At 41.3% G+C, this 16,997-nt stretch overlaps 3 protein-coding genes across 4 annotated transcripts; 2 read left to right on the top strand and 1 right to left on the bottom strand.

Annotated features, from left to right (window-relative positions):
- Positions 1 to 351: 351 nt before the first annotated feature.
- aldoca (aldolase C, fructose-bisphosphate, a) lies at positions 352 to 5,445 on the top strand (the record flags this gene model as incomplete). The annotated part of the gene is made up of 12 exons (XM_080844224.1): positions 352 to 406; positions 920 to 1,180; positions 1,447 to 1,530; positions 1,830 to 1,898; positions 2,208 to 2,277; positions 2,979 to 3,086; positions 3,637 to 3,677; positions 3,808 to 3,835; positions 4,178 to 4,267; positions 4,457 to 4,545; positions 4,682 to 4,792; positions 5,092 to 5,445. The coding sequence occupies exons 1-12, from the start codon at positions 380 to 382 to the stop codon at positions 5,443 to 5,445; spliced, it is 1,332 nt and encodes a 443-aa protein (XP_080700350.1). The 5' UTR covers positions 352 to 379.
- Positions 5,446 to 6,036: 591 nt separating this feature from the next.
- Positions 6,037 to 11,528, top strand: nipsnap2 (nipsnap homolog 2). The gene is made up of 10 exons (XM_080844424.1): positions 6,037 to 6,145; positions 7,074 to 7,213; positions 7,352 to 7,397; positions 7,679 to 7,773; positions 8,324 to 8,394; positions 8,541 to 8,681; positions 8,927 to 8,958; positions 9,707 to 9,801; positions 9,933 to 10,016; positions 10,224 to 11,528. Exons 1-10 carry the CDS (start codon positions 6,054 to 6,056, stop codon positions 10,286 to 10,288), a joined length of 861 nt encoding a protein of 286 aa, XP_080700550.1. The 5' UTR covers positions 6,037 to 6,053; the 3' UTR covers positions 10,289 to 11,528.
- A 182-nt stretch (positions 11,529 to 11,710) lies between these two features.
- psph (phosphoserine phosphatase) lies at positions 11,711 to 16,076 on the bottom strand (the record flags this gene model as incomplete). Of its 2 annotated transcripts, XM_080844917.1 has the most annotated exons (6): positions 11,711 to 12,144; positions 12,739 to 12,887; positions 13,022 to 13,167; positions 13,310 to 13,444; positions 15,012 to 15,164; positions 16,039 to 16,076. In XM_080844917.1, 6 exons carry the CDS (start codon positions 16,074 to 16,076, stop codon positions 12,034 to 12,036), a joined length of 732 nt encoding a protein of 243 aa, XP_080701043.1. In that variant the 3' UTR covers positions 11,711 to 12,033. The 2 variants fall into 2 exon arrangements, with proteins under 2 accessions (XP_080701043.1, XP_080701042.1); XM_080844916.1 differs by lacking the exon at positions 16,039 to 16,076 and having other exon boundaries at positions 15,012 to 15,258.
- Between the last annotated feature and the right edge of the window lie 921 nt (positions 16,077 to 16,997).

The raw sequence follows: 16,997 nt of genomic DNA, 5'->3' as shown, positions 1-16,997 counted from the left end.
GATAATTCCCTCTCATTTGATGGAGGCAGGACTGTGCGTGGGAGGTGTTTAGATATTCATGATTGGGGCGGAGTTTAGGATCATTCTGTTTATGTTCCCTGTCATCATCCCGTTCAGTCTGAGAAGCCTACTGTAACTAGCTGAAACGATGTTGACGCGAAATGTTTTCGAATGAGAGCTACGGACGGAAAATTAGTTGATGTGTTTCTCGTTCTAAATGCGATTCTTTCTCTCTACGCGATTGTGCTGCGTAGAGAGAAAGAGATGGGCTGAAACGTGCTCTCTAGAAGTGACGATGAAGAGATCCCAACAACGACAACATAACCGATGGTGATTCTTGAACGTACTGATAACTTGTCTATCAGCACATAAAAATGTGATGGGTGCGAGCGTCAGCAAAGACAAGGTAAGTCTATCAAGACATATGCCACTCCGCCTGTGTTATCAGTCGAACGATCGGTCACACGATAGCGTAGCCTACTAACTTAGTTCACTACGGAGACTAATCATAACATCGGTGGGTTTTATTGAATGAGATATATTTGTGATTTTGCAGATAGAGCTATTAAATTGTAACAAAGACCCAAGTGTGTTCTGAAGTCAGTGAAGTGCATTTAATCTGTGACGCAAAATGCAATGGGCTATGGACTAGTCTGTTTATCAGTGGCCAGTCTTTGTCTGAACGTTTTAATCCTCTTGTCTTGTGTTCTGGCAGACCTGTCAGAGTGGTTTAAATCACAAACACCATAAATTCACCATGTGATAATGTTGTGTGCTGTAGCCTAGATCCGCTGAATCGCAACAGTTTTTGTGTTTGCCCCTGATATTGGGGTGTGTGGGGAAACACTATGACAGATCAGCCCGCACATGGATTAAGACGCTCACTAATGTAGGCTACTTGCTGCCATCTTTAATCCAGAAACAGAGCCCATCTGTGGACAGGTCAACTGTCCCAGGATGGCAAGTGTTCCTGTCTGTCTCCGGAGTGCTTCGCAATCGGCACATAAACGCACTCAGCCAGCCCACCAGGCGAATGCTCCAAGACAGACAGCCCTCCATCCCCGAGTCCCTGCTACCGGATCCGGAGAGGCCTCGTATGGAGTGGACTCTCCCTGGCTTCATTTCCCTCTTTCTGCCAGAATTCCCACACCGTAACTTCCCTGGACAATTCAACTTCCAGGTGGAGCACCCCCACCTTCGCAGTCACTGTTTTTGTCACGTTAATTCAAGTCAATGTCCTATTCTTTTAGAGTGAATGCAACAGTAGCTTACAGTACTGAAACATAGGCTACAGTTAAAGCACCAGATCCAGATATTTCATACCAGTGGTTACTACAAGATCTGGCTGATTAGTGCAGTATTTGCTTGAAAGTACTGGAAAATGTCATATCTTGTTTGGTATTATCGATGAAGCGACATGCATTTTTACTGCTCTTTTTCCCCCAGATACTGGAACTCATAGCTAAAGGCTCCTTTGGGCCCATCCTGAAAGTAAAGGATTGTTCAGGGGAGAAAATATATGCAGTCAAGGTTAATATTCTTTTACAATCAAAGTGTTTATTGGTTTTACGCCTCACATTTAACATCACATTCATATTCTACACTATACAAACACCACACAACAATCAGGGCAATAAAGACAGAAAAAAATACACAATTAAAATAAATAAATAAAATACAATACAATAGAATAAAAGGGGGTGTTAGTTTGATATAATACTTAAATGACTTGAAATTCACTTGATCCAGCATACTGACATACTGACATTTTTGAATATCAACAGATTTATATTTGTTCTGTTTCTGTGTATAATTTTATCTATGGTCAGGTTTTGCCCAAGTCTGAGATACTGAAGCATGGTGTGCTGGAGCAGTCAAAGGAAGAGGTCATCATTCAGGTAGGTCTCTTCCACACCAAGAGATTATCTGTTGGGCTGATATGCTGTGGGTTCGACTTGGCTTGAGCCAATGAGGTCGCCGTGAGATTCACCAGGTGGTTCACTCACTTGTTGTCTGTCCGCTTGCTGTCTGCTTGCTTTTAACATGAACTTCATCTTCACGTTGTGCCCTACAAATGTATGGTTTGGAGCTTTAACAAGATCACACGTGTCATATCCACTCCATGCTCATACTCCATATCTATGCTGATTCCATGTTTGTTTGTTTGTTTGTTTGTTTGTTTTGGTTTACTGACTGTTGGCTTGCAGAGGCAGGTCAGACACCCATTTCTTCACAATCTCCTGGACTGCTGGCAGACTCAGCGCCACCTCTTTATTAGTGAGTCATTCAACGCACAGCAGAGAGTGCCCAGTGCCCCCCCCGCCCCGCCAACCCCAACCCCACCCGCACCCTCTTTGTACCCTTGCTCCTCCTAAGGCAATCCTCACCGAGGCAGTTTTGTGAAATCTCAATATTTCTCAATATTTCACTTTTCTTTTTTTCCTTTTTTTATTATAGTTGCCACAATCATTTTACACAGCTTGAAGTGTGCCATGCTTTGCAGACATATTCTGCTTCTCTTTTAAGAGCTTTTTCACCTTTTCTTTTCCCCCCAAACACTGTCTTGCTGCTCCACTTAACTCTATATTTCACTATTTTGAACCCCTCAAGCTTCTTCTCCTGTAGTACCTCCAACACAGTGTGTTTTGTAGACCCTATCCGACCAGCTCTGCACCAGTGTTCACCTGTTCCTCCCTGTGCTCTTTTGTGGTTTGGAAACCCATCCCCTAACTTGATGCTGTTTTATGCTTTGAGTTGTAGCCCTTGTTTTTGGTTTGTGACTAGAGTGTATTTGGATATACTTGAATGTTCCAGAATCATTGGGAAAATATAAAGTTTGCAACGTCTGTGACAAACCAAATTATTGTGTTGTTATTGTTTACATATTCAACAGTAGCTCGCCTCTTGACTGCATGTCAAGGGTTAAACAACTCTACTGTTCAGATATTAAAACAACACCACATCTCTGTTGCCCATAGTGTGTGACTACTGCAGCACTGGGGACCTGTACACCTACTGGACTCTGAACGGCCAGTTTGAGGAGGCCGAGGTGCGGGTGTATGCAGCAGAGCTGGGCTGTGCCCTGGGTGAGTGAGACGGCACATGACAGGCCCCTGGGCAATGGCAGGCCAGGGCAGGGCAGGCCATGTGGAAAATTCATGGAGCTGTTTGACAGAACAGTCACATTGTATACTCCCCTTGGAGCTGACCTATCTTAAGCATTGGAACTATCTGATGGAATTTTCAAAGCCTGGGAGGATTATCAAAATTCGGTGGTGCCAGTATGATAACCCCTTCATAACCGTGATTAATACTAAAGAACATACAGTACATCAAAGTGAGGCTATAAGAAAACAGTATTTGCGCAGCCTTTACAGTAGTTCATCTGAGTCTTATTTGCTGAAATAGTCATGCACCACACAACTTTGCTCTGGGCAACTTGGATTTGCAGCCGTGTTAGTCAGATTTGAAGACACTTCTCCAAAAAAAACAGCAGTCGTCACAATGTCTTATCTAATTGTTATATAAGCCTCTACTGGACTGTTACAAAACACGAGTAAGGGCACGGGTTTTGTTTTAGTGTTTTTAATGTGGACTGATGGATGCCACCACTAACCATTGTGGTGTTGTCTTTAGGGTTTTTGCACGATTTTGGGATCATGCACAGAGATGTGAAGGTATGAACATCTTAACATCCATTAGTGTAGTTTATTTAATTGACTTTAATTGAATTCATTTATTTAGCTTCATTTAATTTAATGTTTTTTGTGTATTGTATTGTCTTTTTTTTTTTTTTTTTTTTTACAGATGGAGAATGTTCTCTTGACTGATCAAGGTAAATCTATACCAGAAAGATTTGAAGACAGTCATGTTAAGACAAATATTTACTTTGTCGTCATGCTGCCATGTGTTGCAAATTATTGAGACATTTCTATGAAGATATGAAGCTACAGAATAGTAACACAAGTCATATATGTCTGGCTGATTATGCCCTGAACAAATAGACCTTATTTTATTTTATTATTTCAACTGGTGTCTCTCAGCATCAGCCACTTTCAATAACATTACCTCCTGTGACATCTATAATAGTTGTGTGACTGCTGTGGAAATCTCACACATTGGTGAATTCTACTGAAGAGGGCTAATGTGGTGTATTCATGTCATGTCTGGATTCCAGGTCACCTGCGCTTGGCTGACTTTGGGCTGTCTCGTCGCTTGGAGCGTGGGGGAAGGGCATACACCATCTGTGGGACAATCCAGTACATGGGTTAGTTAGTAGCTCCTGAGTGTTTACAAAGCCTGGTGGAAATCCTGCTTCTGGTTGCTTCTTTTAAGCACTCTCCGAAATACCTTCCTGGTCTCATAGTAGAAATCCTTAGTTTTCCTATGTTTTTTATTGCTTTCACATTCCATGCTGTGTTGGGTAAACCTGCGTTTTAAACTCCTGATTGGCCAGCTCCGGAGGTCCTGAGTGGAGGTCCCTACAACCATGCTGCTGATTGGTGGTCCCTTGGGATCCTGCTGTATGCATTGACCACTGGAAAGGTACATATTAGATTTAAACCTTCCCTTATTATTTTGAATCATACAAACACCATTGAGTTTGAAGTGCCCCTGCAAAAGGGCTGTGGGCCCATGAGACTGTACTGAACTGGTGTATCTGTTCCCTTTGCCCATTCAGTTTCCCGTTCCACCAGAGGACAATCATGGCAGAATGCTGGGAAGAGTGAGAAGATGTACATATGATATGCCAGACACATTCAGCCAATCACTGTCCCTGCTCGTCACAGACGTGAGTACTTTTACCTGTCCTTGAATGCCCATCATTCAGAGGCAGATGCTCTCAGTGATATTAATTAGTTATATATATAATAAAATGGTTACCCAGTCCATATATGCAAAAGACTGTTCTGACTGTTCTATTTCTTTGACTTTTTTAGATTTGTATTGATTTTATTAAGCTTTCAGTTCAGTCTTACCTTACCACAATTAGCTTTTCAGGCTGGCATTGTAATGTCGGCACTATGATACAATAAGGCCCAAATATAATATGGAACACCTCCACTCATGCAACTTTCCCTTCTCTTGTAGCTCCTCTGCAAGACTCCACTCCAGCGTCTGCACTGCTTGGAGCGCTTTAAGATGCAGCGCTTCTTCTTTGGCACGTCCTTTGACTCCCAGCTCCTGCAGAAGAGGCCCATGGAGCTGATCTTGGAGCTGAAGAACCACCCCGACCGCCCGGAGAAGGCCAGGAGGGGCGTGACCGAGGACGCCTTCAAAAGCTTTGATTATGACTTGTTCACTTCCCTGTCTGCCCTATCAGACTTGTCACCAACCTTAGCCAATGCTGAGATGAGCCAGGAGCTAACTGGATATGACTCGCTGCACACGTGGCATTCACGCAACGGACTGCCTCACGTCGAGAGAAGCGCCACGTTTGTTTGAGAGTTGATTGGTGCCATTCTCCCATAAATGCCTGATTTTCAAGAGGTTATATGTTTTTTTTTGTTTTCTATTAAACCAAATACCTCCCAGTACCCTCTCTGTCTAATACCCAATGTTCAGCTTTTTTTTACTGACCATTTCATCACAGATTGTCATAATAAAATGTCCAATAAATAAACCTTTGGTGATTGACAGTAGCATTTGGTTGTTGTTGCATTTTATCTTTTCAAAAACAATCCTTAAAAGTCTTTAAAAGCCTGAACGTCTTTGAACTGCCTATGAATGAACTTCTCATTTAATAAGGGCCCTATTGTGTGACTGATGAACTAGACCAGTTTGACGAACCCTAAGGTTACACTGAGCTCCTGTCAGAAAAGTGTTCTCCTTGCTACTAACATTGTCAATATATCATCGCCTAAATAGTTATGAAAGAAGTTTTAAAAGAAATATTAATATGATTTTTGCTTAAACTAAATTGAATTCTTGAAAGGCAAGCTGTAAATAAGAATACATGGTTCCTTACTACCCTCTACTGGTAATGTGGGTTATTAACAAAAGCTTAACTCAGTTTTGGCTGGACTCTACGGTGCTGGTGCTGTCAATGAAAGATGGCGGCTCGAGTCCTTCAGAAGGGTGCCAATGGCCTGAATCAGGTTAAAAACAAGGCCCGAACGAAAGTGCTGGTCGTCGATGTGATCAGGTTTGGTTATTTTTGTCGGGGGGTCAATCATTTCTCTTCAAGTTTATGCCTTGCCTGCTAAAAGAGACGCGCGAGTGTGCTGCATCTTGGTCCTTGCTGGCTGTAACAGATGCTAATATGTAGCCCAATATACTGAGTTATTACTAGGCTCTTGTGTTTTCATGTAGTTACAGAGTTAAAATGTAACATTTCAACGGAGTGCAATGAGTTGGGTAAATAGTCTAAGGTGGATATACATTCTAAATATGTACACTGTCCGACTGTCTTACATTACGTGGTAAACCAATGCAAATAAAAAGATTTACTGCTCAAGGTCACAAATGTAGCTACCATCTAAATCACAAGATGGATAAAACACCAGGTAAAACGTCAACAGCAATATTCATTTAAAGCCTTTATTTAGAAACCATAGACATTTGTGTGGTTCACGACTATACATCAATGTGAGCCTGCGAATGTGCTGCAATAGCAGTGATGGTGTATTTCTGTTTTGAAACTGTAGAAACAATGTAGCAAGCTAACTTCTCAAGCTGTTTTAGCGGAAGCAGTCAACGGACGTATAAAGAATATTCGATGTATGTAGCATGTAAGTGCGTATGCTGTGCTGCGTTCAAAATAAGGGTTCAAATTAACAAGCTGCCGAGTAGTCCGTTCCGTTTACCTTGAGCTACCGCACGACCCTTTCTGCCTCAAAGATAAGCTGCCTATGTAAAGCTCTCAAACTCCTGATCAAATAAGATTGTGCTTAAATACTGACGATAGAAATTACTAACCCAGTGTCTTGAACATGTATTCACTTAACCACAGTGGTTAAAGACTACCGTTATTATTTGGTCATGTAACAACTGTGCTTTGGACACGGTTTAATTTCACACCTTCTCTAAATCTTCCGATTTGTAATTGTAATGTTCTTCTGCATTATTTTCAGGGGCTTGTCAGCATCTAGTCATAAACAGCGAGAAGACAGCTGGTTTAAGTCGCTGTTTGTGCGTAAAGTGGATCCTCGAAAGGATGCTCACTCTAATCTAATTGCCAAGAAGGAGGACCACAATCTATATAAAATTCAGTGTAAGTGAACTTGGGGAACAAACTCATTTTAAACTTTCTTGATAATATATATAGTTCCAGAACTGAAACCCCCTACTCTTATGTTGATCGTGTCTAAAAGTAAGCAGAGCACATCTGATGACAGTTATTCTCTTCTAGTTCACAATGTGAAGCCTGAGTGCCTGGAGGCCTACAACAAACTCTGGTGTGTAAACAGTCACTTTCCGTCTGGGTCATGTTTTGCCTTTCTGCTCTGAAGTTGTGCATGACATCTACTACTGTATTACACTGCTGTTCTCAACAAATACTACATGTTAACATGTAATTGTAATTTCTTTATGATAACTAACACACTAGCATGCAACTTCTTCTCACCAACGTCGTGTCCTCTTACATACAGTTGTCAGCACTGACAGGAAAAAGACAAAGTTGAGTCTCTCTTAAGCTTGTGGTATGTGCCCGGTTAAAGGTGTCCTCTGTTCACAGTGAGGAGGTTTTGCCATCCATTCATGCTGATAAGACCTACCCATGTGAACTAGTGGGAACTTGGAATACCTGGTATGGAGAGCAGGATCAGGCTGGTAGGATATGGAATCAGAGCTCCCAAACCCTATCTAAAATCACAGACCAGATTGAACAATACTTGATAATACACAGCTCTAGGCTGTTGTATGCAAACCTCACTTTATAGTTCTGCAATTGCTCAACTTTTCTCAGTTATGTCTAAAGCTGTCAATGATCTGCTGTGTTAGTATATTAACTCAAGTTTGCACAACTCAATACTACTGATACTACTAATTTGCATAGTATGCTTTCCTTAATGACACAGTGTTACAGATGTTTCTGATAATAAGTTGTAGGTGTTTTGTTTGATATAGTAATTTGATAAAAGACGCAGTCCGCGATTTGATTTCCTAAAGGTTGTTGATATTTGAGCTCAACTGCAAATCAGATCATACCCCTTAGCTGGGATTGTTTATGGCTCAGTCTGAGGCCAATATGTTCATTCTCCATTTACAGAGTTTGACTAGAATTGTGTGTTAGAATATTAATAATAATGATCTTGATTACTTGAGTAAATGTATATAGAGTGCACACAGTTGTCATAATGGTAATGCTTGTTTGGTACAGTTCACCTGTGGCGATACCGGGGAGGGTACCCAGCCCTTACTGAAGTCATGAATAAACTCAAAAACAACAAGGTGAGATGTTGTCATCTTGGTTTATGATCAGTTACGTTAGTACATCTTGAATAAACACGCTGAGTCGTGCTAAGTCGCTAAAAGATCACCGTACTTCACTGCGCGTTGTTGAGCGATGATCCTCTCTCGTGCGGCCCTGTGTGTAGGAGTTCATGGAGTACAGACAGGAGCGAGGGAAGATGCTGCTCTCCCGCAGGAACCAGCTGCTGCTGGAGTTCAGCTTTTGGAACGAGCCTGTGCCCAGAGACGGGCCTAACATCTACGAGCTCAGGTCCTACCAGTTAAGAGTGAGTATCTGTGATTCAGCAAGCTACACTGCACTTGTACCATGTAACATGTTTATAATAGTGCAAATATCCCCTGCACATGTGTTGCTTTCCCTATGCTGGAATTATTCCGGGAGACTACTGCTAGTGTCTTTTAACAGCTGGCAATATGTGGGATACTCAGTCAGTGATGCATTTCAGTAGCGCTCTGACTGTACAGCTGGATGGTTAGATGACCAGTATCATTTTCTATGCTTCCTCCTCAGCCCGGAACGATGATTGAGTGGGGTAATTACTGGTAAGGCTGTCTAATCATATTTAATTCACTCATCTGTACTTAGCCTACATCTTGCCATGGATTTCTAATTTTCAGTCCATTTCTTTTAGGACTTTATTAAGAGAATTCCCAGAGGATCAAAGATTTTTTTTTCTCAACCAGAGCATTAACACATTAAGTCAAAACATTACCTGTCCATGGTGTGTTTGCCATTGGGTCTATTGTGTCAGTTTTTTGACCAGTAACAGTATATTCTTTGTATTGGCATCATTGCAGGCATCTTTTTGACCATCTGGCATTATCTTGTTGCTTCTCAACAGATCTAAAAGGGGAACACCTTCACCCGGATTATTCTGTTACATAAGGTGTAAAAACTCAAAAACAAGCAAAAAGATTGTTTTCTCCAGTGAGTGGTGCAATGGTGGCAGTGATTTGAAGATCTATCGTCTGTGTAATCCATGGGAACTGATTCAGAAGCAGAACTAAATGAGTTTGTCTTAGTCCCTCAAATAACTAATCTTGGCCAAAGTAAAGCAAAACAACCCTTTTCATTTAATCGATATGTAAAACCCATGCAATTATGGGCAAATCAGAAACTGAATCGGATGAACTGGGAACTGAAAAAACTGCTGCATGTTGAAACCAGCATGTTTGTAATGACAAGGGATCAGTACATGGCAATCACAGTTTAAACACAACTTTTACTCAGGTGTTGTTTTTTGAAGTAGTGTGGATTATCCTCTTTGTGATTATTATTGTGCGTCTTCAGGGCTCGAGCCATTGGATACCGCCAACACAACCAGGAGGCCGTGGGGGGCTTCTTCTCTCAAATTGGAAATCTCTACATGGTGCATCATCTGTGGGGTAGGAACTCTTGGTTTCCGCATACTGTCTGCACTTTTAACGCACTAATAAAGCCTCAGACTGGTTAAAGTAAGACACATCAGCACAGTAAGTTGTCTTTACACGTGTGTGTGTGTGTGTGTGTGTTTCAGCCTACAAAGATCTGCTGACTCGAGAGAACACCAGGAATGCTGCTTGGCACCAAGAGGGATGGGATGAGGTTGTGTATTACACAGGTGAGATATGTCACATCGCACAGAATGATATTTCATTATATCCACTAATATCCTCAGGAATGACTAAATGTGAACAATGAGCTCACATGCTCAGTAGAACCAAATGTAAGAACTATTTGAACTATGTAAGAACTGTTTTGCGCTTGAGGATTATAGTGAGGTACTTGAAGCACAGGGGCCCATGATGGCATGTCTCTTTTGTCATAGTTCCCCTGATTCAGCACATGGATTCCAGGATAATGATCCCCTCGAAGGCATCCCCATTGCAGTAATCTCCGACAGCCTCCCGAAAGCTTAAGTCTGGACCAGTTAGGAATTCTCACTGCCGTCAGTCTCTGCTCCTTTTCAACCAATGCCAACCAACATTGACATCCTTTTTTCTTAATTTATTATGTGTCCAAGTTTTGCACCAGCAAACTGAAGTTAATACTTCAGAAAGGTACCAATCTCATGGAATTCAGGCAACATTGCCCCCCCCCGCCACACACACAAGTTCATGTCCTTATTGTAAGCGTGCTTCTGAAAGTCTGTGGACCTTATTAGCCCAACTATTAAAACCGCCTGATGAGCAATGAGACCAGACAGGATTCTTGACACGCTGTGTCCAATTAAATCTGGTCAGTAGGTCAAAGCTCATCTATTAACGGCACATACCAAAGTACTGCTTAACAGAGGCGTTCTGTGGATGCAAGTTGCTGAGGGTTGTCATAGATTACATGTTGCTTTGTCAAGCAATACTTAATTCAGTGCACTTTGAAAGGTGCCTAATGTCCCGAGCAGTAAACTAAGTTATTTGTGTATTTATTTCATATTTATGAAGTGTAAATTATAAATAAATCTTTAAATGGAAGCACTGCACCAGGGTTGTAATTTTGTCAATGAAGTCTGTTTGACCTGGCACATGGTGCAGGAGTGAGGCAGATGGGACAGGCCATTAGGAAAACATGGGTAACCTCAACTAGCCTCGTGTCTAAGGACACTACTGTATATAGAATTTATGTTTGTAGACTAAATTATTGAACTTAAATGGCTTTCACACAAACTGGCCAGTAGTAGAACAACTTATATGTTGTCGATTGTTCCAAATCAGAAGCACTGATGAAAACAGAAATGTTACCGTTACGAAAGATGAGTCATTCAGGTCCACGTATCAACAGAATGGCGCCCTAAAATCACATTATTCTTGTATCATCCATGTGGATGGATGAGTGACCCCCTTTTTTTCTTAAATTTAAAAAGCTTATATATCCCTATTGAGAAACATCTTTCTGTCTTTTGTTGTTGTTTCAGGGTATTGAACTTTTCATTTTTGTTGTTGAAACGGTCCGTCATGTCTAGTTTCAGCACAGGTGTCAGTGCTAATTTCCATTTGATCGCATATGCTTTTACTGTTACTGATTTAACACTGTAATTCAGATTTAAGCTGTCAAATGACCGGGTGGTTGTAAAGTGTAATGGTGGCATGCCTCAATATGTTTTTAAATCTAAGAATTTCAAAGTGACAAGTCAGCACAAACCATATGTAAATGTACTAGTGTGATTGTACAATAAATCTTGAATGGTACAAAATATGAAATGCTCTTATGGCTATGTGTGTATAAAAATGAGAACGACAGGCCTTTATTAGATATTAAAGCTTTAATCTTCTCTATTTAGTGTCAGTAACAAAATTTGCAACACTGCAGTAGGTTTAGTAGTACTCATTAGAAAATTGATCAACACCACATAAGTTCAGTTGGAAAACAACTGAATACCTCAAATGGCCATAAAACACTGGAATGCTTAATTAAAATAATCCACTACATATCTTATAACACACCTCCTTCTGAAGGTTCCTTATATTGTATGTAAACTTAAGGTGTATCAAACGCTTTTGTTTGTGTAACAATTACAATCCCTCCATACACAAAGTGTACCTGACTAAAATTGCATGAAAAAAAAAAAAACTAGAAAAGGCACATAAGCACAGTATTTCAGTCCAACATTTAAAAGTGAGGCAGCCCATTTCGGGTTGAGGTTAAATCTTTTCCAGTTCCTTCAGCAGCTCTCCAAAACTTGTGACATACCACAGGCTTCCTTCCTTCACTTGCGGCCTTACGACATTTCCCCCGAACCCAATGAAGGCACTCTGTATAAACACAAATCACAGTTAAGTGAATAAAACCAAATCATGGGGTTAACACACAGGAGTGATGTGACCAAATTCCACAGGATCCCAGTGGAATCCCATGACTATTGTCCAATCAAATTCCACAGGATCCCAGCGGAATCCCATGACTATTTTCCAATCAAATTATACAAGATCCCAGTGGCATCCCATGACTATTTCCAAATTCCGAAAACCAGTTTTTAAAAATGCATTCTAATGCGCTGCTTAATTGTATTTGTCTAATTTCTGTTCAAATAAAAGGACAATATCTTAAATAAACAAACAAATAAGGCAAAAACAAGGAAAATGTAAAAATCATGTCTTAAAAAATGGTGTACCCGTGTGTAAAGATGCGTGCATGTGTGTGAAACAAAGAAACATGAGCGAGAAAGCCAGGGAAGGGGGCCTGGGTAGTTCCCTATACTGGGCACACCTAGGCAGGTGTGAGTAATGAATCAATAATCTCTCCCTGCAAGCACCACATGCTCTGGACTGCCACCACAGGACTAGTGGGGGTGCAGGGGCTCCTAACAATAGTAAGTTGGTTACATGTATGAAATAGAGTATACTTACAGCTGGAGGACAGGCCTCAAGATCTGTGGCACCATCTCCAATCATCACCACCTTTTCAAAGCCGTACTTCTGCTTCAGCATGCTGATGACCCGGCCCTTGCCACCAGACTCTGCAGTGGGCTGAGTCTCATCATACCCAGCAAATTCACCTGAGCAAAGGGCACCCAAAGCTGAATGAATCACTCCTGAATCTGACATTTGAAATGTGGACCACCAATATTTTGGGATGTCATCTGCTGTGAGAAGGTCCCCAAAGACCTCTGGGGCCTCAGGGTCTGCTCACCATTGAAGTAGAACTTCAGGCGGTTCGCATAGACACGGTCATGTGGTATGCTGAGCTGGCTGGCGACGTGTTCCACGATACAGCGAAATCCTCCGGAGACAAGAAAGACCTTCACATTTCTCTCATGTAGTCTATCAACGAGGTCCCTGGAAAGACAAGAATACAAGAAAATATAAGCCTGTATAATTTCTTATAGATGAAGGCTATGTGGGGATTATGAGAGTCACCTGTAAATCCAAGCAAAACATTCCTACAGCAGTTAAACAAGAAAAACTAATACCAACTTACTTAATACCTGGAGTCAACTGGGGAGGATGATCAGTTAAAAGTTTGTTGACCTGTTCCCTGGAACACTTTATGATTGACAGGCGCTCTGACAAAGCTGTTTGAAAAGTTACTGTCCCACCCATGGCATTGCGAGTCCTAAGGGTGGAAAAGGTTAGTTTGAAAAGCTGATTTAGAAGAACTAGCATTTGAAAAAGGTTTCAGACCTTTACAAGTTTTTTCCACATTTTGTCATACTTTTGACTTCTTAAAATAGATTAAATTCATATTTTCTCATCAATCTACACACAATACCCCACAATGACAAAACACAAACAGGTTTTTTGAGTGTATTGTTAATTTATTAAAAAGACTGAAATACGCCGTTTACATACGTTTTCAGTCCCTTGGTTAGTACACTAACAATTGGGCTCTGATGCATTCTACTGCCTTCAACAGTCCTTGAGATACTTCAACAATTTGATTGGAGTCTACCTTTAATTCCTTGGATATAATAAGGGGAAAGCACACATCTGTCTATATAAGGTCTCACAGTTCATGGTGTATACCAGAGACAAAACCAAAGCCATGAGGCCCAGAAAATTATTCTTAGGCCTGCGAGACAGGATTGTGTCAAGACAAAGATCTGCGGAAGGACAGGAGAACATTTCTGGACTATTGAGAGTGCCCAAGAGCACAGAAGCCTGAAATGAAAGAGATTTGAAGCCAACAACAGTCTTCCTAGATCTGGCCGCCCAGCAATTCGGGACGAAGGACCTTGGTCAAACAGGTACCCAAAAAGCCCAATGGTCATTATGAATGAGGTCCAGAAACCTCTTGTGGAGATGGGAGAACTTTACAGAAGAACAACCGTACTGCATTTCACAAATCAGGCCCTGGCAGTAGAGTGGCCAGATGGAAGCCATTCCTCACTAAAAGGCACATGACTGCCCACTGGAAGTTTGCCAAAAAGCATCTGAATACTTGCAGACCCTCTGGTCTGATGAAACGACGATTTTAACTATTTGGCCATTATACCTAACTGCGTCTGTTGAGGAAACGAGGTGCTGAGCATATTCTCAGTAATACCATCCCTACAGTCAAACATGTTAGTGGCAGCATCATGCACCATGCATCATGTGGGAATGCTTTTCTGTGACTGGTACTGGGGGACAAGTCAGGATGAAGGGAAAGCTGGATGCAGAAAAATAGAGCAATCCTAAGTGAAAACCTTCAGTCTGGGGTGAAAGTTTACATTTCAACAAAACCACAATCCGAACCATACCACCAAGAAATCACAGCTTTGAAAAAAAAATGTGAAAGTCCAGACCTGAACACAAAGCAACTCTAGAGAGACCTGCAAATGGATATGAACTGACACCCAACCCCCATCCTGGTTGAAGCTGAATAATTCTGCCAAGAAGAATGGGAGAAACTTCCAAAAGATTGGTGTGTCATTGCTACCAAAGGTGCTTTAAACAAATACTAAGTGAAAGGTCTGAATACTTACTCAAATAGATCTTTTGCTAATTTATTATAAATAAAACACTCCAATAACCCGTTTTTGCCTTGTCATTGTGGAATATTGTGCGTAGATTGAGTGGGAATAAAATGCATTAAATAAGGAGTTGAGAGGGTCTGAAAAAATGCAGTGTTTGTCAGATGCTCAACTGTTAGACTTGAAATAATGGAAGAAGTCATGGCAAGTGCTCTTATCCTCTCATACATTTCCCTTACTGCATCGCCGACTCCGCAGAACTTGGCCAGCTCGTCTATGCCTTCCTCGCGAATGACCGTGCTGTCCACATCAAAGCAAACTGCATCTGCACGCCGGAAGATCTCCTTGGTCTGTTCCAAAGTTGCCATGGTGCAGTGTGTTCTGAAACAATGAATAAACACAATTGTTTCACGTAAGAAATGCTTCACCAAAAAGCTTGCGCCATGCAATGCAACGTTAGTCATAGCCACTATTAGCGTTCCTTATTGGGTGAAGTTCAAAAATGATGAATGTGTATATGGCTACTTTTAAGCTACAGACCATGTCAGCGACCTTTTTTTTTTTTTTTTTTTACAAAAGCGCCTTTTAGTCATTATCGCAAGTGTAGTTGTAACCAGGTGCCAGTATCTTTGTATCAACATGCTTAACGCACGCTGAGGCCCCGGTGAGAAGGAGGAGTTAAACAACTCCATCGTTTGCAGCGAGTGGTCAAAATAAAAAAAATCTCAAGACAACTGCCGGTGGCCCCTCCACGATAGGCTAGAACTGGCCCTTAAACACCACCGGACATCAGCTTACAACCTGATTAATGACATCAAGAAGGTGCACAGTTCAAACGATTCCATGCATACTAATCGAGTCCGATGCAGTAAAAAAAAAAAATCGACTTAAACTTAAAATTAGCAGTACTCGGTATTGCATCACCCTCATCGCGCGACGAAAACACATCAATGTACAAATGCACCGAAGACGTGTCAAACCTCTAATTCACGACACTCGCATGCATAACGTAGTGCTCCTTGGACTACACGAAATACTGCAACTTCAATTAATTTGGTCGCTAACTTTGAGTTAAACGTTCTAATTGTTTCGATTCATTACAAGAACACAACGCATTGTTCCTGTAGTTTTACACTACCTAGCATAGGCTACATGTCAGTCATTGACTCTTCTTGAAAATATCGATACACATATTACTGTTACACTACGTCGTGATCAGAAAGTAGCCTATGCTGGAAAAATTGTTACTCACTACCTGATACAGCCTCGTATAACTGGCCACCGGCTCTGCATTGGTTAGTTCCCTAGGGTTGTGAAACAGGAGACTTTAGCGAATCAACTGTAGTATCTCCTTGGTCCCGCCTCCGCTAATATGTCAGACAAACGATTGGTTGACTTGTCTGTGCCAAACCTATACATTCACCACATTGGTTGGCACGGTGGGCAGAGCATCCCCGACAACAAATGAAACTCTTGAACATCGCTCACATTTCTATAGGGTGGAACTAACTTACGCAACACTTGTCAGGTAGTGTGCATGAATGGAGAATCGCCAAAGAATCATTAGAACAATATGTATTAGGCAAAGACAATATTTCTTCGTCATCTGAAATTGTACTAATAATTTCGATTTTTGGGTCAGTTTTGGAGTGTCCAAGAAAATACTATCAAGAAAGTAAAAATCTCAGTGGCAATGTCCTTGAACAACAAGTAGGCTATTACATCCCAACATTCCGTGCATTCTAAACCTCTTTCTATGCTTGATTTATTTTCAAGTTCGACTTCGGCTCACAAATAGGATTCAAATGATCCATAATAGCCCACAAATGAACCCGTATTTATGTCTTTCTTCATCCTTACTACGCCTGGTCTGATCTTACTCAGATCACCTCGAGTAAAATCCAACTATATTGACTTTCTGTTTTTTTTTTTTTTTACATCTGTTTTGCTTGTATGTTTATTTGCTTACCTTGCTCTTTCTTTGGTTGTGTCCTGAAAAAGGTCAATGCCATAAAAACTGTAGGGTAGGCCTATAACTATATTCTTGGAAAGCAGGGTGGACAGGTCCTTAAATCAACTTGCCCAGAACTATCTCTGAACTGACAAGTCAGGGCAGTTCTTGATACCTACTATTCATTTTCAATGTCTGAGTCATTCTGCCCAGGCTCTGACATGTACTGTGTTGATATTGTTAACTGACTTGTCACTGATGGC

This window comes from Sprattus sprattus (assembly GCF_963457725.1).
Source record: "Sprattus sprattus genome assembly, chromosome: 9".
NCBI lineage: Eukaryota > Metazoa > Chordata > Actinopteri > Clupeiformes > Clupeidae > Sprattus > Sprattus sprattus.
This window is presented reverse-complemented; position numbering and strand designations above follow the sequence as displayed.

Coding starts and splice junctions, on each gene's coding strand:
- nipsnap2 (XM_080844424.1), top strand. CDS start 6,054: ATGGCGGCTCGAGTCCTTCAGAAGGGTGCCAATGGCCTGAATCAGGTT. Junction 6,146..7,073: donor CTGGTCGTCGATGTGATCAG/GTTTGGTTATTT, acceptor CATTATTTTCAG/GGGCTTGTCAGCATCTAGTC. Junction 8,959..9,706: donor ATTGAGTGGGGTAATTACTG/GTAAGGCTGTCT, acceptor GTGCGTCTTCAG/GGCTCGAGCCATTGGATACC.